Source organism: Theobroma umbraticum, unplaced genomic scaffold (assembly GCF_002168275.2).
Source record: "Theobroma umbraticum cultivar Fairchild unplaced genomic scaffold, ASM216827v3 scaffold_51.0, whole genome shotgun sequence".
Taxonomy (NCBI): Eukaryota; Viridiplantae; Streptophyta; class Magnoliopsida; order Malvales; family Malvaceae; genus Theobroma; species Theobroma umbraticum.
Genome location: NW_018397260.1, coordinates 3,268,954 through 3,293,343, shown reverse-complemented (window position 1 = coordinate 3,293,343; position 24,390 = coordinate 3,268,954). Strand labels below are relative to the sequence as shown.

At 36.5% G+C, this 24,390-nt stretch overlaps 4 protein-coding genes and 1 long non-coding RNA gene across 5 annotated transcripts; 3 read left to right on the top strand and 2 right to left on the bottom strand.

Annotated features, from left to right (window-relative positions):
* On the top strand, positions 1 to 4,478 carry SKP2B (RNI-like superfamily protein). The gene is made up of 5 exons (XM_021429675.2): positions 1 to 109; positions 727 to 1,065; positions 2,586 to 2,934; positions 3,021 to 3,162; positions 3,895 to 4,478. Exons 2-5 carry the CDS (start codon positions 809 to 811, stop codon positions 4,263 to 4,265), a joined length of 1,119 nt encoding a protein of 372 aa, XP_021285350.1. The 5' UTR covers positions 1 to 109; positions 727 to 808; the 3' UTR covers positions 4,266 to 4,478.
* Positions 4,479 to 4,628: 150 nt separating this feature from the next.
* LOC110417360 (DNAJ heat shock N-terminal domain-containing protein) lies at positions 4,629 to 10,472 on the bottom strand. The gene is made up of 10 exons (XM_021429673.1): positions 10,184 to 10,472; positions 9,533 to 9,592; positions 9,346 to 9,428; positions 8,285 to 8,438; positions 7,510 to 7,639; positions 7,186 to 7,344; positions 6,916 to 7,094; positions 6,661 to 6,741; positions 6,075 to 6,221; positions 4,629 to 5,851 (listed from the first exon to the last, which is right to left on the bottom strand). Exons 1-10 carry the CDS (start codon positions 10,268 to 10,270, stop codon positions 5,771 to 5,773), a joined length of 1,161 nt encoding a protein of 386 aa, XP_021285348.1. The 5' UTR covers positions 10,271 to 10,472; the 3' UTR covers positions 4,629 to 5,770.
* A 139-nt stretch (positions 10,473 to 10,611) lies between these two features.
* UREF (urease accessory protein F) lies at positions 10,612 to 11,850 on the top strand. The gene has a single exon (XM_021429679.2). The coding sequence runs from the start codon at positions 10,999 to 11,001 to the stop codon at positions 11,731 to 11,733; it is 735 nt and encodes a 244-aa protein (XP_021285354.1). The 5' UTR covers positions 10,612 to 10,998; the 3' UTR covers positions 11,734 to 11,850.
* A 2,096-nt stretch (positions 11,851 to 13,946) lies between these two features.
* Positions 13,947 to 17,757, bottom strand: LOC110417363 (uncharacterized). Its single transcript, XR_002445308.1, has 3 exons — positions 17,583 to 17,757; positions 15,781 to 16,003; positions 13,947 to 14,433 (listed from the first exon to the last, which is right to left on the bottom strand). It is a non-coding gene; the product is annotated as an uncharacterized LOC110417363 (long non-coding RNA).
* Positions 17,758 to 18,534: 777 nt separating this feature from the next.
* On the top strand, positions 18,535 to 21,985 carry MMD1 (RING/FYVE/PHD zinc finger superfamily protein). The gene is made up of 3 exons (XM_021429547.1): positions 18,535 to 18,829; positions 20,106 to 20,349; positions 20,434 to 21,985. The coding sequence occupies exons 1-3, from the start codon at positions 18,535 to 18,537 to the stop codon at positions 21,983 to 21,985; spliced, it is 2,091 nt and encodes a 696-aa protein (XP_021285222.1).
* The last annotated feature ends 2,405 nt before the right edge of the window (positions 21,986 to 24,390 follow it).

The following is a 24,390-nucleotide window of genomic DNA, read 5'->3' as shown; positions in this document are numbered from 1 at the left end:
TCTTTTCCCTGTCTTAATAAACTCGTCTTTGCTTCTTCATCTTTCAGAGACAAGCACCAAATAAATTTGGAGCAAACCATAGCAGAAGAAAAAGGGTACCCCTGTGGAGGTATGATGATAATCTTAGTCTTCATTTATTTCATTCTTTTTTTCTATTAAAATTATTTTATTGGGAATTATCTGTTGGTTAATGTTGTTTTATCATTTTCTTTTTCGTTGGATGAATTGAGTTGCTAATATTGAAGCAGGTTAAACTTTAATCTTTTACAATAAAAATCGTGTTTTTTGAAGCCATGACGTTGTTATTTTTAGATAGAAATGTTAAGTTTACAATCGGATAGATGGGATTGTTATAGTTTCCTTGTTACTGATCATTTCTTCTGCAATTTCTTTTTTTGGATTTCAAGCTGATATTCCATTTTTTTAAATAAAAAAATGGATGTCAATTAAACCCCAAAAAAGTGTCTTTTTGTTTCTCTGCTCGAAAGGAAGGTAAAACTTTAATTTGGCGTATTTAAAATGTCCAAAAATTTTAGGACCTTGTGTTTTGATTCTTGGGGTCCCCTGTTTCATGTCTGCAAGTTTCTTAAGGTTTTGACACATGGGTTTTGTTGCTCTTAGACACTTGTCCCTTTACTAGGCTTTCTTCACTAAATTCAATATCTTCTTCTTTTGTTGGTTTTTTTTATCCATTCTAACTTTTTTCTTCTTTATTTTGGATTGCAGGACCAAGAGAAATATTATCTATCCCAAAACATATACATATACATTTGTGTAAAGGCGGTGGTGGGCAAAAAGAGAGGGTGAAATGCTAGCTGAAGCGAAGGTGGGTGGTGAAGACTTGAACTTGTGTTTTGAGAAGCTGATGATGGTTGCTGCTGGAAATAGTGGTGAGGGAGTTAAGATGGATGGTCTGGTGATCACAGAGTGGAAAGATATTCCCATGGAGCTGCTGTTGAGAATTGTTTCTCTAGTCGATGATCGGACTGCGATTGTTGCATCTGGTGTTTGTAGTGGGTGGAGGGATGCCATTTGCTTGGGTCTCACCCAGCTCTGTCTCTCATGGTATGTGTCCTCTCCACCATTTACTCTTATAAAAGTATCAATATTTGCGCTTTTCTTTGTTCTCGCCAATAATTTTTCATGTGTATGTTTTGCTTGTTGTGCAGATTAATTGTTATCACCTCTCTAATAGTTATAAGATTAGAACGACTGGGTAATTTACTATTTGTGAAGTCCCTTCTTTCTGATATATTTAATGAATACCGGCACAAGCAAACAATATTATGTTTCTCTTAAAACCTTTTTGTTGCTATGACTTAAGATAACGAATAAGATTTTTCTTGTTTGTGTGAACAAGAGTTTTGAATATAACAGGATTTTTCTTGTAATTTCACTATTTGTAAAGTCCCTTCTTCGTGAAGCTATATCTTTGATGACTGCATTGGTGCTCTCTATCCATAATATCAATTCTAGATACAGTTCATATACATCAGTCCAAACTTAAGGAAGTGTGAATTTTTTTAATTGCTAGTCTCTCCAACTGATAGGGGTCTAAACCATTCTCCTTTCAAGTGCTCAAGATACTGAATTGATCCGCACTGCTAGAGTCATCAAAATGAACCAACTGTTGCTTCAGTCTCTATTTTTAAGTACTCTTAAGGTTTCCAATCTCTGTCACAAGTTTGGTTAGTTAATCTGGTACAGTTCCATGTTCAGTTAGCCTGTGATTCATGCACTCATCACTTTGTGGGAATTGTGATTGACTATCAAACTTGCATAATTTGAAACACTGTAAAAGTGGACCTCCAGAGTGGTCTATCCTGGTCAAACTTAACCTTCATAGTATGAAGTCACATACCTTTGGTTATTTAATTTGGCTATTCTGTTGATTTGGTGGAACCTTCATTAAGGGTACAAGTTTACAAGCGACATATTGGCCATTCCATATATTTTATGAACGTTGAGTATGGTGTTTGGTTATCTTGAAAGATGCTTGCAGCTTTCTCAGAGCTTGTAATACCTATGCCTAGTATTTTTGTTTCGAAGTAGGTAGGATAAACAAATCATACATTGGAGCAGAAGCATGTCTCCACTTGGGTTGATCAGTTCCCTTGTTATATCCATTTGTGTATATTCATGTTTATGGTACTATTTTTGTGCTTTTGATTTTTGCCCCATCTGATACTTATATATTACGGTACATTAAAAACATGTAATCTTAATGTTTATAGGTAAAACTTGTTTCAGATGGAGAGATCTTGCAAATCTGAAATTTAACTTATTGCCCAGAAAAAACTTTATATTATGCTTAACTGCGGTCAGGTTTGTTGTTGTGATTGAAGTAGTTTTACATTTTTCCCTCTACTGGATGCATCTTAATAAACTTCTTTTCCATTTTTCTTGGTCAGTTATTTTCCAATTTGAAGTCTTTTAGCTAATGACTTGTGCCCCATTTGCTTTCATTTTTAATCCATTGATTCCTTGATTTTGGCCTTTATCTTTGGTAATAAACTTGTTCTTTGTGTCTTTGTTCCTCAATATTGTACTTGCTAATAACTTGGTTGTATTAAATCTTGCTTCAGGTGCAGAAAGAACATGAACAATTTGGTTCTATCTCTTGCTCCTAAATTCACCAAATTGCAAACTCTGATACTGCGCCAAGAGAACCCACAGCTTGAAGACAATGCTGTGGAGACTATTGCAAATTTTTGTCATGATCTGCAGGACTTGGACCTCAGCAAAAGTTTCAAGCTTAGTGACCGCTCATTGTATGCGTTGGCCCATGGTTGTCCTAACCTTACAAAACTTAACATTAGTGGCTGCACATCTTTCAGTGATGAAGCTCTTGAATATTTGACTAATTTTTGTCGAAAACTGAAAATATTAAACCTTTGTGGATGTGTTAAAGCTGCTACTGACCGTGCATTGCAGGTATGAACAGTATTATGACTAGTTATTGTTTACTTGCTAATTAAAAAAGAAGTGCTTGAATCTATTTGTGTAAATTATATGTGCAGGCTATTGGACAAAACTGCAACGTGTTGCAATCTTTAAATCTGGGATGGTGTGAGAATGTTGGTGATCTAGGAGTGATGAGTCTTGCATATGGATGCCCTGATCTCAGATGCTTCGATTTGTGTGGATGTGTCCTCATAACAGGTATTCCTCGCATTGAGTGATTTTTTGGTATTTCATAAGGTAGTGTAAGTTATTGCTATAACCTTGAAATTCAAGATATTATTTTTGGTTCAAAGTTCCAGCCTCTAGCCAGATTCATCTCCCTTTTGAAAATATATTTCTTGACATCTCAGTTTGCTTCTGTGTATAGCCTTCTATGCCTTGAGAGGGGATAGCTGCAATGATGCAATCTAGTGAATGGGCAGCATCTAGTGCCAACGGTAGCCTATAACCCATCTATAACAGTATGCAATCAAATTTAAATGTGTACCATCAATTTATTGACTTTAAGTTGCCTTCTCTATACTTTTTCTTAAGATGGTCTGATTTGGAAAATAGGTGAAAGTTGTTAGCAGAGTGGGCTACCTATTAAGAAACTTTTATCATCACTTCTAGTGTATGAAGCAGGTTGATGTTCTGTCTTCCAAGAACACTTCACTTATATGTTCCTAAAAAAAATTGATATCTTGGTAATTATGGAACAATTATTTTTCTAAAATTTGTAGAATTAGAAACTAATCGCTTGACTAAGTTTTACAGACATCTGAAAGAAAGGACGTTGTGAAAGATTATTCATGACCTTATGACAGTATCAGATGCATTATTTGTTGATTCAATAACTAGGCATGTTTACTATTTTCAAAATCCAGAATGGAAGGAAACTATGGCATGTTTTGAAGATGCAGACCGATGCCTTTTACAATTTTATTGCAGATGATAGTGTGATTGCTTTGGCAAATGAGTGTCTCCATTTGAGGTCACTCGGCCTCTACTATTGTCGCAACATCACAGACAGGGCGATGTACTCACTGGCTCACAGCCGAGTGAAGAACAAGCCTTCAATGTGGCAATCCATGAAGGGCAGATATGATGAGGAAGGTCTTAGAAGTCTCAATATAAGCCAGTGTACTGCACTTACTCCTTCAGCTGTTCAGGCATTATGCGATACATTCCCTGCTCTTCACACCTGCTCTGGAAGGCATTCCCTTGTTATGAGTGGCTGCTTGAATTTAACATCTGTGCATTGTGCTTGTGCTGTCCAAGCACATCGCCAGATGGACAGTATTCCCCATACAGCTCATTGAAGGGGATGTTAATGTTGATATTGTAAGTAAATGTACTTATCTAAGGGCTTAGAGGCACTAGATTTCCTTGTAAATAGGATTTTGTTGAGAAGTATATATTTGTTATATCGTCGGACATCATGGACTGAGAACACTTTGGACTTGTAATATCTGCTCTTCTGAATTGTGAATCATACGGCATTTGGCTTTTGGAAGCCAAACTTTGCTGGTTAAGGTGTCTGTTTTCATTGCTTGTGGTTTAACGATGAAACTTGAACTTTCATTGGAGTTGAGAACAACAATAAATTCTGTTAGAATCTTGCTCCAACTCATGCATGCATGTGTACTTTCTATAAAAAAAAAAATCCCTCAAGCGTTTTCTATGCATGTATTGTCATAAGTACATTGTATTATTAATGGGTGTTATGACATGCCGGACGGGCGTTAAAACCCATGGACTTAGTTGCCTCCCAAGTTCAAGACTGCAGAAGATAAAACAAATTTTCATCTGCTCCTAGGTGAACTATTTAGGTTGGTTTGGTGTTCCCTAAGCCTTAATCATGATATGATTCATTAACCATCAAACTTGACACTGTCCATTTCTGTGCTGGATCCATCTTTTGGAACCTAAAGATATGAGGCAGTGAGATGCTTCCCTTCTGTGTCCAATATAGGGAATATGTACTATGAATATTAGTTTTAGTACTAGTACTACTAATTATTTCAGAACCATTCATATTGCATTTTTGCAGAAACTAGGAACGAAATACAGTGTAACCTCCCCATTTGGCATCGGTGTAAAAAGGGGCATCATCAGAATTCGGTTGCAGGGGCATCGAGTCAGGACTACCTTGGCAGCTCCGTGCCAACAATTTCTTTCTTTCTTTCTGGGTCTTAACGCGTGGGGCCATGAATCAGCAAGAGCAGTGGGACTTGGGCCCCAGAAAATGATTGGATGGAGTTTCTACACCAGGAGTGGGTTTTAATTTAGACAGCTGAGAAAGTTGAATTCAATTGGAAGCACTGTTTCATAGCATCATCCAAGTTGGGTTCAGCTTCAGCTGCACGGCAGACGGCAGTGCAACAAAGTAAGCATGATTAGGTTTATGACAGGTTGTGGATGGCAACTTTTTGTGGACTTTGATTCCCAGTGGTAAGGTATGCTTTTTGCTTTTGGGTGAATGTTAGATCTTGATTCCTCCTACCCTTAGCGTAGCTTTGTAGAATATTCAAGGGAGGACAAAACCCGAGGGCTCTACAGTTCTTTTTCCCCAACATCTTTTTGAGACCAAAGCCTCTGACATGCATAATAACACAAGCATACATACATACCTTGTGTAGTCTAAAAAAAAGAAATCCCCAACTATTGAAAGGTGTTGGCAGAGCCATTGTGTATTCTTTTTCTTAGTTTCTTCTTCTTCATTTTTTGAGGATAAATTTCCGGGAGAAATGAAGAACAAAGTTGACAGGCATCAGCAAGGTTTATAGTATTGCAACAAAGTGTCTGCAAATTTACATTCATCCAATCATTTGCTTTTGAACACAATTTCATCATCATCCACATCAAATGCTGGGTTACAGAGGCATCTGAAGAGTCTCCCAATACCCTGCCAGATAAGTGATCACCCATAAACATCAAAATGGATATGAAAAGTATCAATTAAATGGATCTTCAAAATTCCTATTAAGAAAGACTGTTACCTAAAATTTTACAGCAATGATAATCATCCATAAATATAATTCAGCATGCATGTGTCGAACTTAACAATAGAATAAGCTTTCATATTCATTTTATATAACAATATTACTTGTGAAGAGTTTGGAACATGCCTGGGTGAGAAAAGGAGTTCGGTATGAAAGTGCTCTGGGCGACTCCTCTTCACTGCTGCTATCGGAACTGCTTCCATCATCATCATCATCATCTATTTCAGCCACATTTTTCCTCCTTGATGTTGCACCATTCTGAGCTTGTTGTTCCTGATGAAATAACATTCCAATGCATAAATCTCCTTTGACTTGTTCCAAATGATAGAATATGACTGACTACTTTCATGTTGTGCATTCTTGGCACATATGTTAGGCTTCCAACCATCGTCCCAAGCTACTAATCTGTTATATAAACAAATGAAACATTTCTCCTGCCAGGAAGAGAACCAAAAGAAAAAAAAAAAAAACGAAAGGAAAGAAAACAGGCATATGACAATTGACACCCCATAAGCATCTAGGCTTTGCCTCCCTTTCCTCTTTCTTCTTCTTCAGTTTGAGCTCAACCAAATTAGTCAATATGGTAAATGTTTAATATCTAGACATTTAGCTTCGATAAGCATAAAAATAAAATAATGGAATTACAAATTAGAGTCGTATGAGATAAAAATTCAAACTCGGGTCTCTTTAGCCAATTTAATGAATTTTGCACCTGGAATCTCTTCCCAAGAATTTTCAGAGCCAGAGCTCTGGCTTTGAGTTCCTCCTTCTTGACATTATTGTCCCGCAACACCTGTAAACCGATTGTTAGAAATATGAGAGAACCCATAATTTATAATAATAAGACAGGCTACTTCAGCAAAAGCCTTCAAATTCCTAGCCTCTAAACGAACTAGAGATAGAAAAGATACCTGCTATATGATATGAATGACTATCCTACGAAACAGGAATCACTTGAGAAACTCACCATTTGGCACACATGTACAAGGGTTACTTCAATATCCACCACATTCAATTTCCATAATGAGCTCACCAAAGTTTCTTTGTTTAACCGTATATGTGATTCGACATCATTTTCAGGTCCGCTGCCATCCATTTTAAATTCCCGGCGCATATCTTCTTGAAGTTGCAGTAACTGAAAAGCACCTGGAGTTCATTTCTAAACATATCAGTGTCACTGAGCTTGAATAGTTGTTGGAAATTTGGAGTGGGTGTTAATTTATAGATTTAAACTTGCCTTTTGCTGCAGTAATCTGTGACTTCCAGAAATGTCCCTTGTGGCGAACCCACTCGGCCAAGAAAGGCACACCTAGATAAATTGCTTTCTTTCCAAGCTCTTGGGCAGCTTGTCTTGCGTATATGTAGCCAATAGTGTGTAATATATCAACTCCAATTGCTGTAAATTCCACTAACATCAAAATTTGCTGTGGACAAGTATACTAGACACACAAATCAGGATTTTAACACACACTTGGTACAACATATGGCTTCCATTAACAGTATATGTCAAATATTATATATAAAGGAACCTAAATTTGCCATAATTAACCCAATTTTTTACCTGTGTCAGACAGCCGTCTGGCTTCAGAAACTGCACGCTGTAAGAATCCATCTTTGTCACCTCGGACGTATTGGTTAAGAAAATCTTTCAGTGATCTTGCTAGCTTTTCTTCTCTTTCTTTCTGAACAGCCTGCATGAAATGTTGCACGCAAAAGTGCTGTTATAGATAGGACAAAATGTGTTACAAGAAACTAACCAAGACCCGATTATTCCAAAAGACTAAGTAGAAGAAACAGTTTTGATCATGTCAACCGTCAGGCAGGATTCACAAAATCTCTGTTCATCTGTACTACAGGGAACAGTTAGCCCCGTTATCATAAAAATGTCTCTGTTTGTGACGTTAAATTTATGTTTCAGAATCTACAAGTGACCATATCAGTGTAAACATTTCTGTTTCTTGAGATAAAGTTTCAGAAGTTGGGGCAAGACCTTGATCAAAAACAGGACATCATTTACAAATATGTTGCTTCAATAAATCAAAACTTATCTCAAAGGAGTTCTAACCATTTCCTGGTTAGAAAATCAGGTAAGCCATTTCCTTTCCGAAGGACAGAATAAGTCCATTATTTAGGAGCTGAGCACTACTCTTATTACAGACTAGGACTGCTCCTATGCAAGCAACTTTTCAATATAAAGATATAAACATGTCAAGGAAGAATTAACATTGATGTTGCCAGCTGCCACACATTCATCTGATTTGATGTACGATAAGAACTGACCATCCATTTCGCCCGAACCAAAGTTCAGGAATTAATTAACTTGGAAGCGTACTTGCCTTCAACTTATCATGCAGTTTTTCAGAATTGTCTGTTTCACTGGCTAGTTCCGAAGAAGCCATTGATGCAACAGCAAGATGTCCTATGTAGTCCTCAAATAATTCACTTCCAAAGAGAAGAGCGAAGACTGCTGTTGGGTCAAGCATGGTTTCCCTGACAATCAAAAGGCTTAAATTATTAGGAGGCTTGAACATCCTTCAGAAAGAATAGAAGTTAGTTCGATGCTCAAGTTAAAATAGTCACAAGGCTAACTTCTTGCTATTAAGAACCGAGGATTAGATAAAGTTAAAGACAACAAAAATGAAATTCTAAATATGATTATGCAACCATTGAAAGTAAATCTAAATATAGTAAACTTAGTCATAGAGTAAGCATAATTTTTGGTGTCCAGAACTCAATCTGTTGACTGTTACTATTAGTCAGCCATCAAGATAGAACGCAGGCCTTCTGAGAAAAGAAATTTTGGTTTATAACATTGCAGAGTGTTCCATTTTGATTATCTTTTCAGTGATTTCTGCAACCAAAAAAAAAAAAATTTATATCAAGTTGAACTAATTTTTACTTCTAGCACTGCTCTAATATAATTTTGTAACCAATCTCTTATCACGACTGTCATCACAGCTGTCAACTAAAAGTAAAGTTACCATCAGACAAAATGATGTAAGAAGCTGGTCATGACTGCTCTTACTTGCTAACATATTCATGTGAAGAATGAATATACCTTCCTAAAAAAGCTCAAATAAGTGAACAAATAAAATTTTAAGATAGGGTAGCATTCAGTTTCTTCAAGTGCATGCAAAATAGCCATGGGCTGAAAATCTTCTACCCTACTGTATGCCTGGACTTAAGTAAAAGTAACGAATTTCTAACTGCACATAGTGAGCAACTGTGCAAATTCCAGGTTGCATACTGAGCCAGTTGGCATGACGGCTTTGTCGTTAAGAATCAGAAACTGAAAACTTATTGTTAATTTTCAGATGATCCTAACTGTCACACAATCAAAACAGAAGGTAACAAAGCCTAAAAACATGCATGATCAACAGCAAATGTGATTGCATACCTAGATATGCTGGATTTCCCATTTCGATCATATGCGTCTCTTTGGACGGGATCACTCAGAGCCTGATAAGCTTCACCTAATACCTTGAGAAATGAAGATTATCAATGCATTAACCTACCCTCTCGTCAAGTTGATGTATAGTGTAAAACTACTTTTGTGGAAAAGAAATTAAAATAAGCAAACTTACCTGAAATCTCTCAGCAGCGCGAGGATCATTTGGATTTTTGTCCGGATGAACTTGCCTTGCCTGTACCAATAATAGCATCTTGCTTTAATATTCTCTTCTTGGCTACTAAATAGTAATGTCAATTCCGAGTTTGGGGAGGACAAAGAAATTAAAAGGACATGAAAGAGCAGCTGCACCCTTAAAACCTATCAGGTCCTATCAACATCTAACAATCAGAATTTCAATGACCTTCAATATTGAATCCTCCATTAACTACCTCTCTTCGTCTCCCACATAGACCCATAGACTAACAAGCAACTTATTCTACTGGCCCATCACGATCTAGCTTCAAAATATATTTTTAAAAAAGGAAAATGAAAAAGGAAGAAAGGAGAAAAAGAGAGAAGAGAATGCATATGATCATCAAGGATCAAGATTCAATGAATACATTAGAAAGCAATTTATTCCTTGATTCTTGTATCTGATCATCCTAAAGACGCTAATGCTTGTTCTAGTGAGAAATACTATAGAACATAAATTATGGAATAACATAATGATTAAGATCATGAGAATATCCTCGTTAAAACTATAACTATCTACTAAATAACAACCTTAAAACCATTGAAAACATAAACCAACAAACCAAAAACAAAGTATCCAAAAATTCCAAACCTTCAGATAATAAGCTTTCCGAATCTCCTCCTCGGAAGCTGATGGACTAACACCAAGAACATCATAATACTCAGTTTCCTTCACCATTTTTGTTGATCTTTGTCTCAATGGAGAGTAGGGAACCCCAGCCACTTGGAGGACAGAGCTGCAAAAGCTTGGGAAATTAACTGTAAAGAGAAGAGAAAAAGAGGGAAGATGGCAAAGAAAAAAAAAGTGCGTGTGAAAGAGGGTGGCCAAGTTTCTAAGGGCCACGAGCTTCTCTTGCCTTTCCAGTTCTTCACAGTATTAAACTAATACGTGGAAACTGCTTTTTCCCGGGAGCAAAGCAGTATTTTAACTGTCGATGTAGTGGCGCTTATCATATGAAAAGGCTTTTTAAATATATTTTTGGATTGCTTTGAAGTTATCAGAGCTGTCAGTGGGCTGAGTCTGACCTTTCAGTGGGCCTTTCTTCTTGGTGGGCCCCTGTGGGGTTCTTGTTGGGCTCGATTTGGAACACACATTTTAGCCCATTAAAAAATAGTCTTTGCTTAGCTGGACCATCCCCCAGTGCAGGAAGGAGACTGCCACGATTGTGTTGTCGACATGTTCAACGAATAAAGGGCAGTGGCTTTTCCGCATCAAATTCAAAGGCATCGATGGCCCTTTCTTTTTTTTTTAACGTGCTTAATCACTTGGGTCAAGGGAACATTGCAGAGAAAATAAATAAATTACCAAATGAGTGACCAAGCATGCCCCTCAACTCATCCTCTCTTTTCTGCAGAATAAAGATTCCCACAAGTCCAGAAAGAGAGAGGAATCAAGATTGATTTGCTATGGAGCCAGATTTGGTTGAAACGGACAAAAAAAGAAAGAGAAATGTTCCTATAGACTCTACTCTACAGTGGAGCCAATGGCAGCTCCTGGATTCTATTCTCCCAACAGGTGGGTTTGCTCATTCTTTTGGTCTTGAGGCAGCAATTCAGGCACGTTTGGTCTCAGGCCCTGATGATCTCAAAACTTACATTATTCAATTGTTAGACAACACTGGGAGTTTACTCCTCCCCTTTGTTTACTCCACAACTCTGAATCCAACTTTAGATAACTGGCAGAATCTTAACGGAATCTTAGATGCAACTTTAACAAATGAAGTTGGTCGAAAGGCGTCAGTTTCACAAGGATCCTCCCTCATGAGAGTGGCCGCTGCTGCCTTCACTGAAGTTCCATCACTTAAATCGATGAGAGATGTTTCTGCTGGTTCTGGGGTTGTTTCTTTCCACCATGCTCCTGTGTTTGGGCTTATTTGTGGACTTGTAGGGATGGACAGTGGAACCAGTCAAAGAGCTTACATGTATGTGACTATGCGAGATGTTATTTCAGCAGCAACAAGGTTGAATTTAGTCGGACCTTTGGGTGCTTCTGTGTTGCAGCATCAGATTGCTTCTGTTGCTGAAGCTATGTCCAAAAAATGGATGGACCGTCCACTTGAGGATGCGTGCCAAACAGCCCCTTTACTTGATACCCTTCAGGGCTGCCATGGCTACTTGTTTTCTAGGTTGTTCTGTTCTTAAATGACCTGGCATAGTTGGGTGTATTGTTTTGAATTTCTGCATAAAATTGACTATTATTTCTCAATGGCCTTCCCTAGTATCAGCACATATGCTTGCCTGTAATTGACCCTGAATGAAACTAATGCTTACATCGGTTTGCTTCTGTCAATGTTGAAAGTTATTAGGATCATTCTTAATTGTCTACCATTCAGAAATAATTGGAGAAACCAAAATAGTACAGATTCCCCCATCATCCATACTCATTCACTTTAAATTGTGGGAGACCACAAAAGAACATGGTAATTATACTTTCTAACATAAAAGTCAAAGAAAATGGCTCCATCATGTTGATGTGAATAGAAAACATCATGAGAATCTGCTTATTGCATCAAACTTGAAACCCTTCAGACAGTTGAGAATTGAATGATAAACTTGATCAGCTTTGCTTTCTGCACCAATTGCATTGGATATCTTTCTGTTGGTGTGGTGCATAATGACTACTTCAAACATCAGCAGTTTGGTGCTGCATCCACACCCATTGAGTAATGTAATGCCTGCAAAACAGGGAATCAGCCTTAATAATGGTCTTCATGCAACAAGTTAGATGATGAAGTGTCCTTCTCAAAGCAGTTGCCACCAGATATTGCCTAAAATGTCTTCGATATATAGAAAATACATGCAGCACACTGCCCTCACAAGAGTTTGCTATATTTGCGAGCAAACTGAGTTAAAACCAATATAGGAAAAAATATACGTGGATGCACATATGTATATATGTGCTTTTCAGAAAAAAAAAATTATACATGTACCTACAAATTTATAAGTGTATTACCTACATTTTTATGCGACAATATATTACCTACATATCGGTTTAGTCTTCATGGCATGTTGGGATTTAGACATGGTTCCAGATGTTGGGATTTTGACAGAGTTGTGCTAATTATCATGCTGCTTTTGAGTTGCATTTAATTTTATTAAAGTCAGACAGGACTCAGTATTATGCTTGACCTGGCCAGAACCAAATAGAACATAGATAATAAATAAAATTAGAACATCATTTGATAATTAATATTCATATTGTATCATACCTGTATTCATTATAGTATCTCTGCTTCACAGTCTGTAATCTCTGCAAGCTTTTACAATAATCCTTTAGGTTTTCTCTCACCTGCTCTTTCCCTGTTGATCTTATCCTTGAGAGAATTAGCTGTCCGAGGTGATATTCCCACATATAATCAGATTTCAGCAACCACAATGTCTTCAACATCATGCACAAAACACCAGGCATCTTTCAATAAAAGAATCCTCGCTTCCACACGAAGTGATGCCTAAAACAGCCTGAAAAACCTCACAGCATCAGTCCATTCAGAACATTTTCTCGCATCTCAAAGTTCATGCATATTCTCATCAAAACCTATTCCAGTCCACTATTTTGATCAGCAAAACCACCCACACAAACCGGATCCTCAAAATCCGTAAAAAGCTGCCCCGAGACGTTTTATAAACTAATTCTCTACCCCTTGCCCCATCTGATGTAACCATTTTGTTGATTCTACAGCTAAATGAGGAATTTTCTCATTTCATTTTTTTTCCTTAAATATCCTTGCATTTTCTCCTTTTCAACCTCTTCAGAATCCTTTTCTTCTTTTCCTGTTGGTCATCCTCAACTTGTCATCATCCTCTCTCACTTCAATTTAGTTGCCCGTGTTGAATCTTGAGACATTTAATTTGATAAAACTTTTTCCCAGATTCTGTTTATTGGCTTCATTTCTTTAGTCAGGCATTGCTTTCTTTTTGGTACCACAGGCAGCATTGCTGCTCTTGAACTCAAATTCACACAATATTTTCGTACCACAGTTTTCTCCTATAATCATTGAAAATGGTGCTTGTCCTCCATTGTCTCTTGCACAATAATTACAAAGAAAAGTTCTTGATAGTATTGTCAGGACAATCTGCAAGTTATAGCACTATTATCTGTCCTTGAACCTCCATAAAAATTTCAATAGTCACTGGCTTAGGAGAAATTTAAGCAGAATGAAGTAATGATCCTCATCAAATTCAACAACTCTCCTGATTATATCCCATTAGAAACTGTGACACTGAGCTATGTTCTTTCACCAAATGTAATGATGAATATTGCAAGCCTTCTTACAATTGCTATGTACCACTGCATTTACTTTGTGGTTTTCCAAGCCTATACCTGAAAAAATCAAAAGGAAATGACAAGGTTTAGTATATCCTTGCCACTTCCACTTTTAAGAATGATCCAAACAATGTGGATCCCAATTCTTCAAAACAAAAAAAAAGGATGTGTGCGATGACAAGGCATCATAACTTAATTGCAAGCACCGAAATGAATACTTTAAGAACAGATAGGTCAACTTGATCAAAGTTTAAGAGGGATAAGGATAAGAGGGATAAGGAAATTGAAGGAATCAACCAAGTGTCAAAGTTGTGAATTATGGAGCAAGCTTCCAGGAACATCAGGGATTATGGGTGTTAATATTGTTGAGTTTCTCATGTAGCATGCAGGTAGAAGATAGTCATTTTAATCCCATGCTTATCGATTTTGTGTAGAATTGGTTTGATAAACCAATGAGCAGCAAAGATTAACGCCATTCTGGCATCATTCCATACTTTGTACCCCTATCACAATCTCTGAAGCCCTGTTGATTTTCCTTCTCACCCAAGCCAAATTTATGGCTGTGCCAAGCCTTTATTCTGTTGAAATACAGAAAAGATATGTCCATTTCTGACTTCCACAACTAATCAAAGACAAAAACACAACTGCAAAGAGAACACTAATAAAATTCCATACAGAAGAAGGGGCAGGAAAAAGAAAGAAGGAAGAAAGAGTAGCATTAAAACTAAGGATTTGAAAGAACTATTATATCTGCAAAAAGTTGAATGATGACAAATTACCAAGTACACACGGCTGCCATAACCAGCCTGTTCTTTAGTACTAATACATAGCTTCTTTAATAACCACTAAGTTGATTTTGACTTCAGCAATATCATATGTGCTACCATCACAGCATGTTGTTCAAGATTCCATCTAGTTTGTTAGCTGATTAGCCAGAGAATAATCAAGATATTTCAGGTGAAACAAAACTTTTACACGGAGTTCGGACTGTTAGAAAAATCAAGCAGTATTCGTAACTTTGTTTTGACCACATATTCCTGGGTCTTAACTCTACTCTACATATTGTTCTTTCTACTTGAAAGATGGAAAGATGATCTTCGGCTATCAAAGCTTTTAAAAACAGTGCCAGTTTATACAGCTAGGGCAGGAAAGTTAACTATGATAATAGTTTTTCAAAAAAATTATGCACACTCCACCCCAAAAATACTATTCTCTTTCAAAATCTTTATTTATTCCAAAATAAATGAATAAAAGCAAAACTTCCCACACCACTCTTAAACTACTAGATCAACTAACTTTTTACTTTAACAAATTATCCTAACATAAGCGTTCATTCTCAGGGGCAATACTGGAAGAATGAAATCCCAAAGCCAGCACCATGAAAATTAAACTTTAAAAGGGGGGAAAAACTGCAAAATTGCATGCCTTCTTTCAGTCATATGAGTTTATTACAGTGCTAAGTCACTATTAGGGCTTGCATTTTAATGCCTGATCTTAGCTCTAGGGTATGGTTTTAAATCTTTGATTGAATATGAATGACAATGGATTGCACAGACCAGTAATGGTTCAGATGGGTGATTTTGATACACTAGTCAATCAGGTATCCCCTGTTTTCTTATCAGCGATGGGCTAATGGGTGGAACAAGAGCATGAAGGGGACTGATTCAGGGGCTTTCAACATTTAAAGCATGCACAGCAGTATTTGACAAATATAATCCCGATGACTCGTGTGTACTTATGCATACATATTTATCAGTGTGTGTGTGTTAAATGACCAAGAAAAAACAGAGCAAAAGCAATGGATGGTATATCAACACTGAACTACCAGATAGCTGTCACAGAAGGAAATTTTTCATAAAAATTTAACAAGAAAATGCATATAATTCAAGCTATGTTGGTGAGGTAGTCAAAGGTCATTGGCATACCAAGCAAAACTATTTTGGTAGATAACTGATTTGATCAAAACTCATTAGCATCTTTGTCCATGTCATCTTCCTCTTCCTCCTCATCTTCCCCTTTGTCCAGCCAGATAATCATAATTGACATTTCCTGGGTACATAAGCACAATCTGCTGACGTGGGAGATGTAAGTTGTTTATCCACATTCAGCAGCCTAATATGGAATGGGTCTATGGTTCATAGGGTGATTCTGAAAGAAAGAGAACATAAAAATATTAAGTTGGGCACTTCAGTGTTTATATCAAGGTCTAAGAAAAAGAATATTAATAAAACAATAAAGAAGATAGAAAAAAAATTAAATTAGAAATACTAAAAGCATCACTGTATCACATGTAACCAGAAGAAATGATTTGAAATTTAAATCACCCATTCCCTCGTCTAACTTATACTTTCTCTCTGTATTTATATCAAGATGAGCCAGACCTAAAACTAAAAAACTACTGTTGAGAACCAACATTTTTTCATACAGAATAGAACATGTATAAAATTAATAAAAAACTAACAGAGGAGAAACAAAGAGATTAAAATATGAATGCTAAGTGAACATATATCACCAGAAAGCAACATCAGAATTGAAGAAATCTTGACGCATGATAATGGCTTGAGAATATGAAGCTCATTTAAATACGGCTACTAAATGAGAGCTGCACATCAAGACTGAGAGAAAACATGCTACTCAGTGGACATTTTATACTAGATGTTGGCGACATATTCAAGGTTTAATAACAGAAAAGTAAAGTGCTAATAATGCAGGCTGAAATTTATCTTTCTGTCTTCAAAGAGACTGAAAGAGAAAATTAATACTATTAAAACTAACAATAGAACCAAGTGCAATACATCTTTCGCATGTAATGTAAAGTAGAACTTTAGCTGACAAAAAATCATAACCATGCATTATTTTTCAGCCACTAAATTGTTTCACCAGCTCATCAATTTGTCATGGCATAAAAACATAAAACGATATATCCTGTAATTAAATTTGGCCCATGGTCCTATAGTATCTGGCAAGAAAAAAAAAAAAAAGGATGGAAAAATCATATTGACAAGTTGCTCCTAGTCAGGAATAAAGCATGAGCAGAAAATTTTTCACAATTTGCATAATGAAAGTTCCGTATACCAGAAACTTGGAATTAGTATCATAATGTAGAATATTAGTTTTATATATCGGCCTGTGCATTTCCTCACTGCACAGTAGAGAAGGGTCAGTTAGCAGCAGGATGTTATGACTGCCAGTTGCACAATGTTAAACCCAATGTTCTGAAGGTTTAAATTGACAGAAACAAGAAATATTCCAGAATATACAAGAATAACTTGTTTTGACATTTAAAAAAATCTACAGTTAGTAAGAGAAAAATAAAGGAAACAACCAAATATATTACTAAATTTAAATAGATTTCTCCAACATAATCAAGTAGAATTCCTATATTCACACATTACAACGTACAATCAATTCATATTTTATGTCTGCTGGTGATGGTCCAATTTGAAATCAAGGGAATATATAATAACAAACTTGGAAACTTATTTCTTCCGTAAAAGTATGAGCAAATGCGGTGAAAACATAATAGTGAATAATTGCTCAAAGAAATCCTTCTCTACATTCAACAAAGTTCCAAAATAGTAATGAACAAGAAGTTTACACAAAGTAAAGATAGGAATCAATCAACAAACAACAACAAAATATATAAAAAAAAAAACGTATCCAACATTAAATTTAAGAAATTACGAAGGCGCAAAATGGAAGATTAAGGCATATTCAAAATATTAACCCGAAGAGCGGAAGCTCTGGCTGTGCTAATTTTCTGTTTGGCCGCAGCGAAAATTTGAGCTACGAGAGCTGGAACCGACAGTTTTGAAATGGAGTTTTGGCGTAAAAAGGTCTTTCCATTTTAAAGATTCGGAGTTCTGTCTCACGGGAGGAAAAAACACAAGAACAGAGCTTTGTACACGTTGCTCAACTCTATGGCAAAATTGGTGAATTAAATTTTTATATCTTTTGGATCTCTTATTTATTTATTTAAATAATTTTATTTTCTTTTGACTGTAAAAAATAATACTTTCGGTTCTTTATGAAAATTAATCTTCTAATTTTCAAAATTTTTCTTTTGAGTAACAATCTTTTTTTTTTTTTTGGTAATGTTCTTTTGGGGTAAAGAGATAAGGAGTAATAAACAATTGAAACGTTATTTTAATGGACTTAATCACGATAATTAGTAGACAAATGGAGATTAAACTTGGTTAAATTGTCGATAATCGGAAAAAGAAAGAGAGACAAAAATAATGATATGTACAAATAAGACAACCTTTATTTTTAACACTCTTTTAATTATTATTATTATTAAATGATCCTAATTTTCGGTATTTTAATAAAATAAATGACACTCCTTTTCATTGGAAAAAAAAAATTAAAAAGAAGAAAAGGTGGGGTTTGGGTACTTGGAATGAGCTTGAATTCTAGTCCAACTCGCAGGCCAAATGGGCCTAAAATATCCAAATAAATTTGCTTCCCTGTCCCAATCCTCCATTCTCAAGCTAAAATCGAACTCAACTCAAAATTTGAGCGCGGAAAAGCCCCGTCTTAACGACCTAACTGTAAACTTCGGTCAGTTACTAGCAAAAACCCCCCAAGAACTGGAAAACTCTCTGTTTTCTCCCTGCTTCTTATAATCAAAATCTCAGTCAGAAGACGAAACAGAAAACCCCAAAGCCTTTGCTTCAACAATGTCCATCCCAATCATAGAAACCTGCAGGAAAAGAAAGAGGAGGCCAAAGCTATTCGGATTGCACTCATTTGCTGAACCTGGTTGCCCCATAAACCCCACCGGTCCATTCCGAGATAACATTCGCTTTTTCCTTAAACAATGTGCTGAGCCTGAAGATTACTGCGTCAACGGAATGCCCATTTGGTGTACCCTTCTGGTTCACGAGAATAAGAGCTGTGTTGTCCCTCTTTACACCATTAAAGAGGACGTTAAGCTCTCTTCAAACCCTTTTTGTGATCACTGCAGATGTACAGGTTTGCCTCTCTCATTTGTTTTTTCTTTTTCAAGTTTTCTTTTCCCAAGTGGGGCTTTTCTTGTGTCTGTCATGGGATTCTGGTAGTTGGGGTTTCCCCGGACTTTCTTTCCTGTCTATCTTTCTTTTGGATAGTTGCAATTTCGTTTATTCCAAGAAAGCTGGAATTTTGCAGTAAAAAAGAACTGTTTACCAAGAATAGAGCTTCTATATAAAAGAAACTAATTAATTACCAAAAAAAAAACGAAGACTAGCTTTGCTAAGATGATTTCTGTTCTCATTGCTGTCAGAGGAGCATTACCCCGTATAGGGGCTTGCTGGTAATATTTTTTGCATACTGCTAATGATAACTTCTTAGACTTATGAGTATGACAATTTAGCATCAATAATTTGAGGAGTTTTCTCATGTGTCTTGTAATTTCTTTCCTTCCATAGAAGCAAAACTTCCATCGTTCAGAAAACTTTCAGAATCCAAACCATCAACTGCCTTCTTTGCCGGAAATTCTACACTTGCTTTGCATAAGAGCAATGGAAGAAAACATAATCTCTTGTTTCCTCAGAATTATTGGAGAGCCAAACAAGTGCTAGTTACATGAAATCCCTCAGTTTTCTCATTATTGAATGTAGTTAGTCTATATAAAATTGACATGCAGGCTACAAGGGCATGTCTGAGAATATAGAATTGAATCCACGCCAACTTATGCCAATCAACCTACACCTGCTTTGGAGTTCTTCCTCAGGAAGTTCCTACTTCCTATTGTCTGCATTTTTTGTATTTCCAAAAATTTGATGGCAGCCAAATTTCTGAATATTTCCTCTGGCATAGGTAGTGTATCAATAATGTTATAAATTTTATCTTTGATTTCGACTAAATCATTTTATCTTGTTTGAGGCCAATGCCAATCTCCATTTTGTACTGCTCCTGCAACTTTAGAATATTATAAATCCAAGGGACCATGTGGACGCCAATTGTCATGCCATAAGAAAGTATCCTTACCATCTCCGGTGGAATGCTAAATAAGAGTTCTGGCAATATCTCTAAGCCTCTTAGGATTTTCCTCCAACCAAAAGACTCTGCTTGACAGTAAATAGCCCGGAACTGCTCAAAGTGCAAGCTTTGCTTCAAGCTGAAGTTGTTGCAGCAGAAGTTTTGGATGCTAAATATTACTGATTCAATCAGTTGCAGTCTTCCTGCATATGTTAATTTTTTGTCTGCCCAATTATTAATCCTCCTAGTAATAAAACTGATTTTTTTTCATGCTGTTTTGTTCTTATAGGTTGGAGCAACCATTTTGTTTCAAAAAGGAAGTATCATGTAGTAATACCAAATGATCGAGACTGGAATAAGCCTCTAGAGGATGGTGTATTAAACATCCATTCCCATCTCTTGCATGGGTTGATGCACTGTAATGGATTTGGTCATCTGCTGTGCATCAATGGAATCGAAGGTGGTTCTAAGTATCTCTGTGGCAGGGAAATCATGGATCTTTGGGATCGTATTTGTGAAATTCTCAGAGCACGGTAAAACTCCCTAACTCATTAATTCAAGTTAGCCTGTAAACGTTTAGTAAAATGTTAATTCTTGACCGTTCTTTCATTTTTCAGGAAAATCTCAGTGGAGGATGTGTCAAAGAAGCATGGTATGGATCTTCGTTTGCTCCATGGGGTTGCCTATGGACATACATGGTTTGGTCGATGGGGTTACAAGTTTTGCCGGGGAAGCTATGGCGTTTCAGAGAAAAATTATGGTAGAGCAATTGAAATTCTCAGCTCCTCAGAACTTGACAATATCATTCAAGATTTCAGTGACAGAGAGCATTGCAGACAAATCAAGTGCATAATTCAGCATTATAGAGTACTAAGTGAGAGCCAGTTGGTTACAATAAGGGATCTTTTCAAGTTTATGCTTACTATTAAATCCCGTAGTGCTGTGCAGAAGAAATCTGTTACAGCTATAACTGCTCCTTCAGCTCCTTCACAGAGAAACTTCATCAGAATCTCCCTCCCCAAGAAGGCCACCTCGAAGGAAAAATCCTCGAGGTGCAAAAGATTTACTAGTGTCATAGCTCATATGGATAGCAGATGGCCTGCGAAAAGGCTAGAATACGCAGCAGAGGTCATTGTAGGTGCTTTGAAGGAACATAAATCTGAGTTCTGTCATGGTGGGATGACAAGGCAAGATCTAAGAGATGCAGCTCGGATGCATATTGGTGATACAGGTTTGCTCGATTATGTTTTGAAATCAATGAACAATGTAATTGTTGGATGTCACATTGTCCGCCGTGCAATTAACACATCTCGGATATTAGAATACACGATTGACGATATAGACAATGGGTTTAAGGCACCAGAAGCAGAACTGGAAATACATCAAAAACCTCAACCAGATGCGTTGCCTGCTCTAGTCCCTGGAACTGATGTTTATGACGATGTGATGTATTTGTATAATAATGTACTGTTGGACTATCCAGAATCAGAATTTCTGGAACTCACAACTCAGGCAGTTCTAGATAGCAAACATTTTGTGAAGGAATTGCCATTTAGGGATGAAGATGACCAGTTGTTGAGATTCTTTTGCCAAGTCATGCCCAATTTGTTTGGTGCAGAGAATACATTGACTGAGAAATCACCAGCTGGTGAACTTGTCACGGTTCCACTCCATGCCACGGTCTTAGACCTAAAACAAGCAGTTGAGAAGGCGCTGAGGGATACTTATTGTATTATGGATAAACTTGTGGTGACAGATATTGAGGACCTGAGCGAAATGGACGATAGAGATGTGCTGTTTGGAGCACTTGAGTCAGGTGCAGAAATTCTGATCAGTGGGAGTGGAATAGATTTAGACAGTAATCTTAGGCATGAAGGTGGTGCCGATAATTGGATAGTGAGATGTGAATGCGGGGCTCAGGATGATGACGGGGAAAGGATGGTATCATGTGACATTTGTGAGGTGTGGCAGCACACTCGCTGCTGTGGTATAGAGGATTCCGAGGCTGTGCCGCCATTGTTTGTCTGCCCAGGGTGCTGCGCTTCTCTTGGACCCCCAATGAGTGAATCTCCCCTCACATATCAGAGTTCTGATGATCTGCTGTTGGACTCAGAAACTGTATACGGGATGGACCTTGAGTATGACAACTGTATTAGAATACTACCATGAGCAGGGAATATTAGGATTAAAAGGTCTATGTTGATTGATTTCCACAACATGGTGATTCATCATTGTTGCAGATTCTGAATTTTCATGCTGTTGTCATACACTAGCATAAATGGGTACAGTACGAGAATTAAAATTCTTTTGACATTTGAAACAAGATTAGCCTGAATAACCTTTAGGTAACAACTTGTAGGCATTGTTGATTACGAACTCATGGGGCAGTGCTGCTGTTTCATTTGCCTTTATGTGGGGTGATGGGGAAAAGTATATCCATGTATGCGTTCAACTCTTTTGACATCCGAAGATTCTTTGTGGCAAATTCTACGCGCATGCCGCAACCTTTATGCCGTTCTTTCTTTTTCAACATGTAGCAGCTTAAAATTATTTGGGGAAAGCAGGTAAACTTGGCCCAACTTATGGAGATTCTAGGAGAGAAAGTGGGAAAGAGAGAATAAATTTTTTAAAATAATAATCTCCATGATTTTAATTTTTTTTAGTCAGAAAAAAAGATTTAGAGACAAAATCACTCCTTATTCACATGCACTCTTCATTCACGTGCCTGTTTTTGCAAATAACCCTCCCATAATTTGCTACATGACATTTTGAAAAAAACCTCATCATATTACATAAGAGGATTTTTCTCTCCCTTTTTATTTTCTAAACCTTAAATGCTAGGTATATTATACGTCAGGTATATTAAACGATCATTTGATTCATTCCTCATTCTCAAAGCTAACAAAGTGTTTGAACAAATTTCGAGCAAAGTAATCACTCACAGCAAACAAGTTCATAACTATGTAAAGAGGGATTTAGTCAGTGAATCTTGAATTTTTTATTTTGTTTTTTCATGAGTTTTGATTTTTGAATGCTATTTTTGTGTCAATGGGGTTACAATGCTTGCTTTTAATTCAAAATTGTTCAAAATATTATGTGTTTTGGAGTGGTTTTTGTTGTGATGGTAGCCATATTTGTTGATTATGTTATTGAATGGTGTTGTTTGAAGTTATTGAAATCCCCATAAATGTTACACGCCATGCCCATTTGGGTCAAATGTTGTTAACATGGCGTGTAAAATATTGAGAGAAAATGGGCATGGTGTGAGTAACAACTCAAGGAATTTCCCTAAGTTCATGAATAAGACATATAGCAATTAATGAATTTTAGGCTTTACGTGTATCATTTTAGGAATTATATATATAACGTGTAACAACTTAATCATTAGGCATTACGTGTAGCAACTAAGAATTTATAGACTTGGCATGTAACAACATTTATTTTTTTTGTAAATGGCATGTAGCTTTTCTTGGTTAACTGTTCATGTGTGTAGCTTATATATGCATTACTATTTTCTATTGCAGATAGATTTCAGATAGTACGAGAACCTTGAAATTTAAATTGTTGTTCCGTGGGATAAGTGGGCCTTTAAGATTGCCATTAACACAGTGACCAATACAACATAGCAACAATGGACACATGTCCAATAATTTATCTTCATGTCTCCTATTATTAGTTTTACCTTTATAGAATTGGCTAAGTGAGAATATCGTTTAAGGTTTATGTCAGAAATGATACGAGAGAACTAGAATTCACTAAAATATGAGAGTTTTAGAATTCATATAACTTTGTTGTACTTTTAAAATGACTTGCAAATGACTTCACTTACATACTAAATTACACAGCTATTTATCCGAGAATGAATGCAAGTGCTTCTTGGTATGATGCTTTCAATCAACCTCATGTACATGCAGACATAACTGTTAGTTGTTACACATAGAATGTAACAACTTTATTTGTTGTCATGGTGTGTAGCAACATTTGGTGATGTAGCCATTGCACGTAACAACTCAATTTGTAAGCATGGTATGTTAACAATGTATATTTATGCATGGTATGTAATAATAGTGTCAATAACTTAGTATGACGTGTAAAAACTACATTTGTGGGCATGGTGTATAGTAGCAACATTTAGTAATGTGGACGTGGTGTATAGCAATAATATTTTTTTTTCAACATATAGCTACATTAAGAGGAAATTGTGAAAAATGGTCAACCTCGTAAGCCCATTTCAAAAGTAGCTATATTAACAAGTGACCAATCATATAGCTATATTGAAAACAAAAATCAAATCAAACTATGATGAATGTAGGCATGCAAGTGCAGAAGTCGTCTAACATAAATTAAAATGCAATTTTCCCTATCCAAAGAACTTGTTTCATTTAAAAATTGAAGAAAAATCCCCTATGAAACCTTAGGTTTAAAAAATTCAAATTCTTGGGTTTATTTGGGTTGAGGGTTTGAATTGATATAATTAAAAACTATTTTAAACCTCTATGATCATTTTTATTATTTGAGTTTCATCTAAAACACCTAAAAATCAAAGTCCCAAAATGGATATCAGCCCCAAGCGA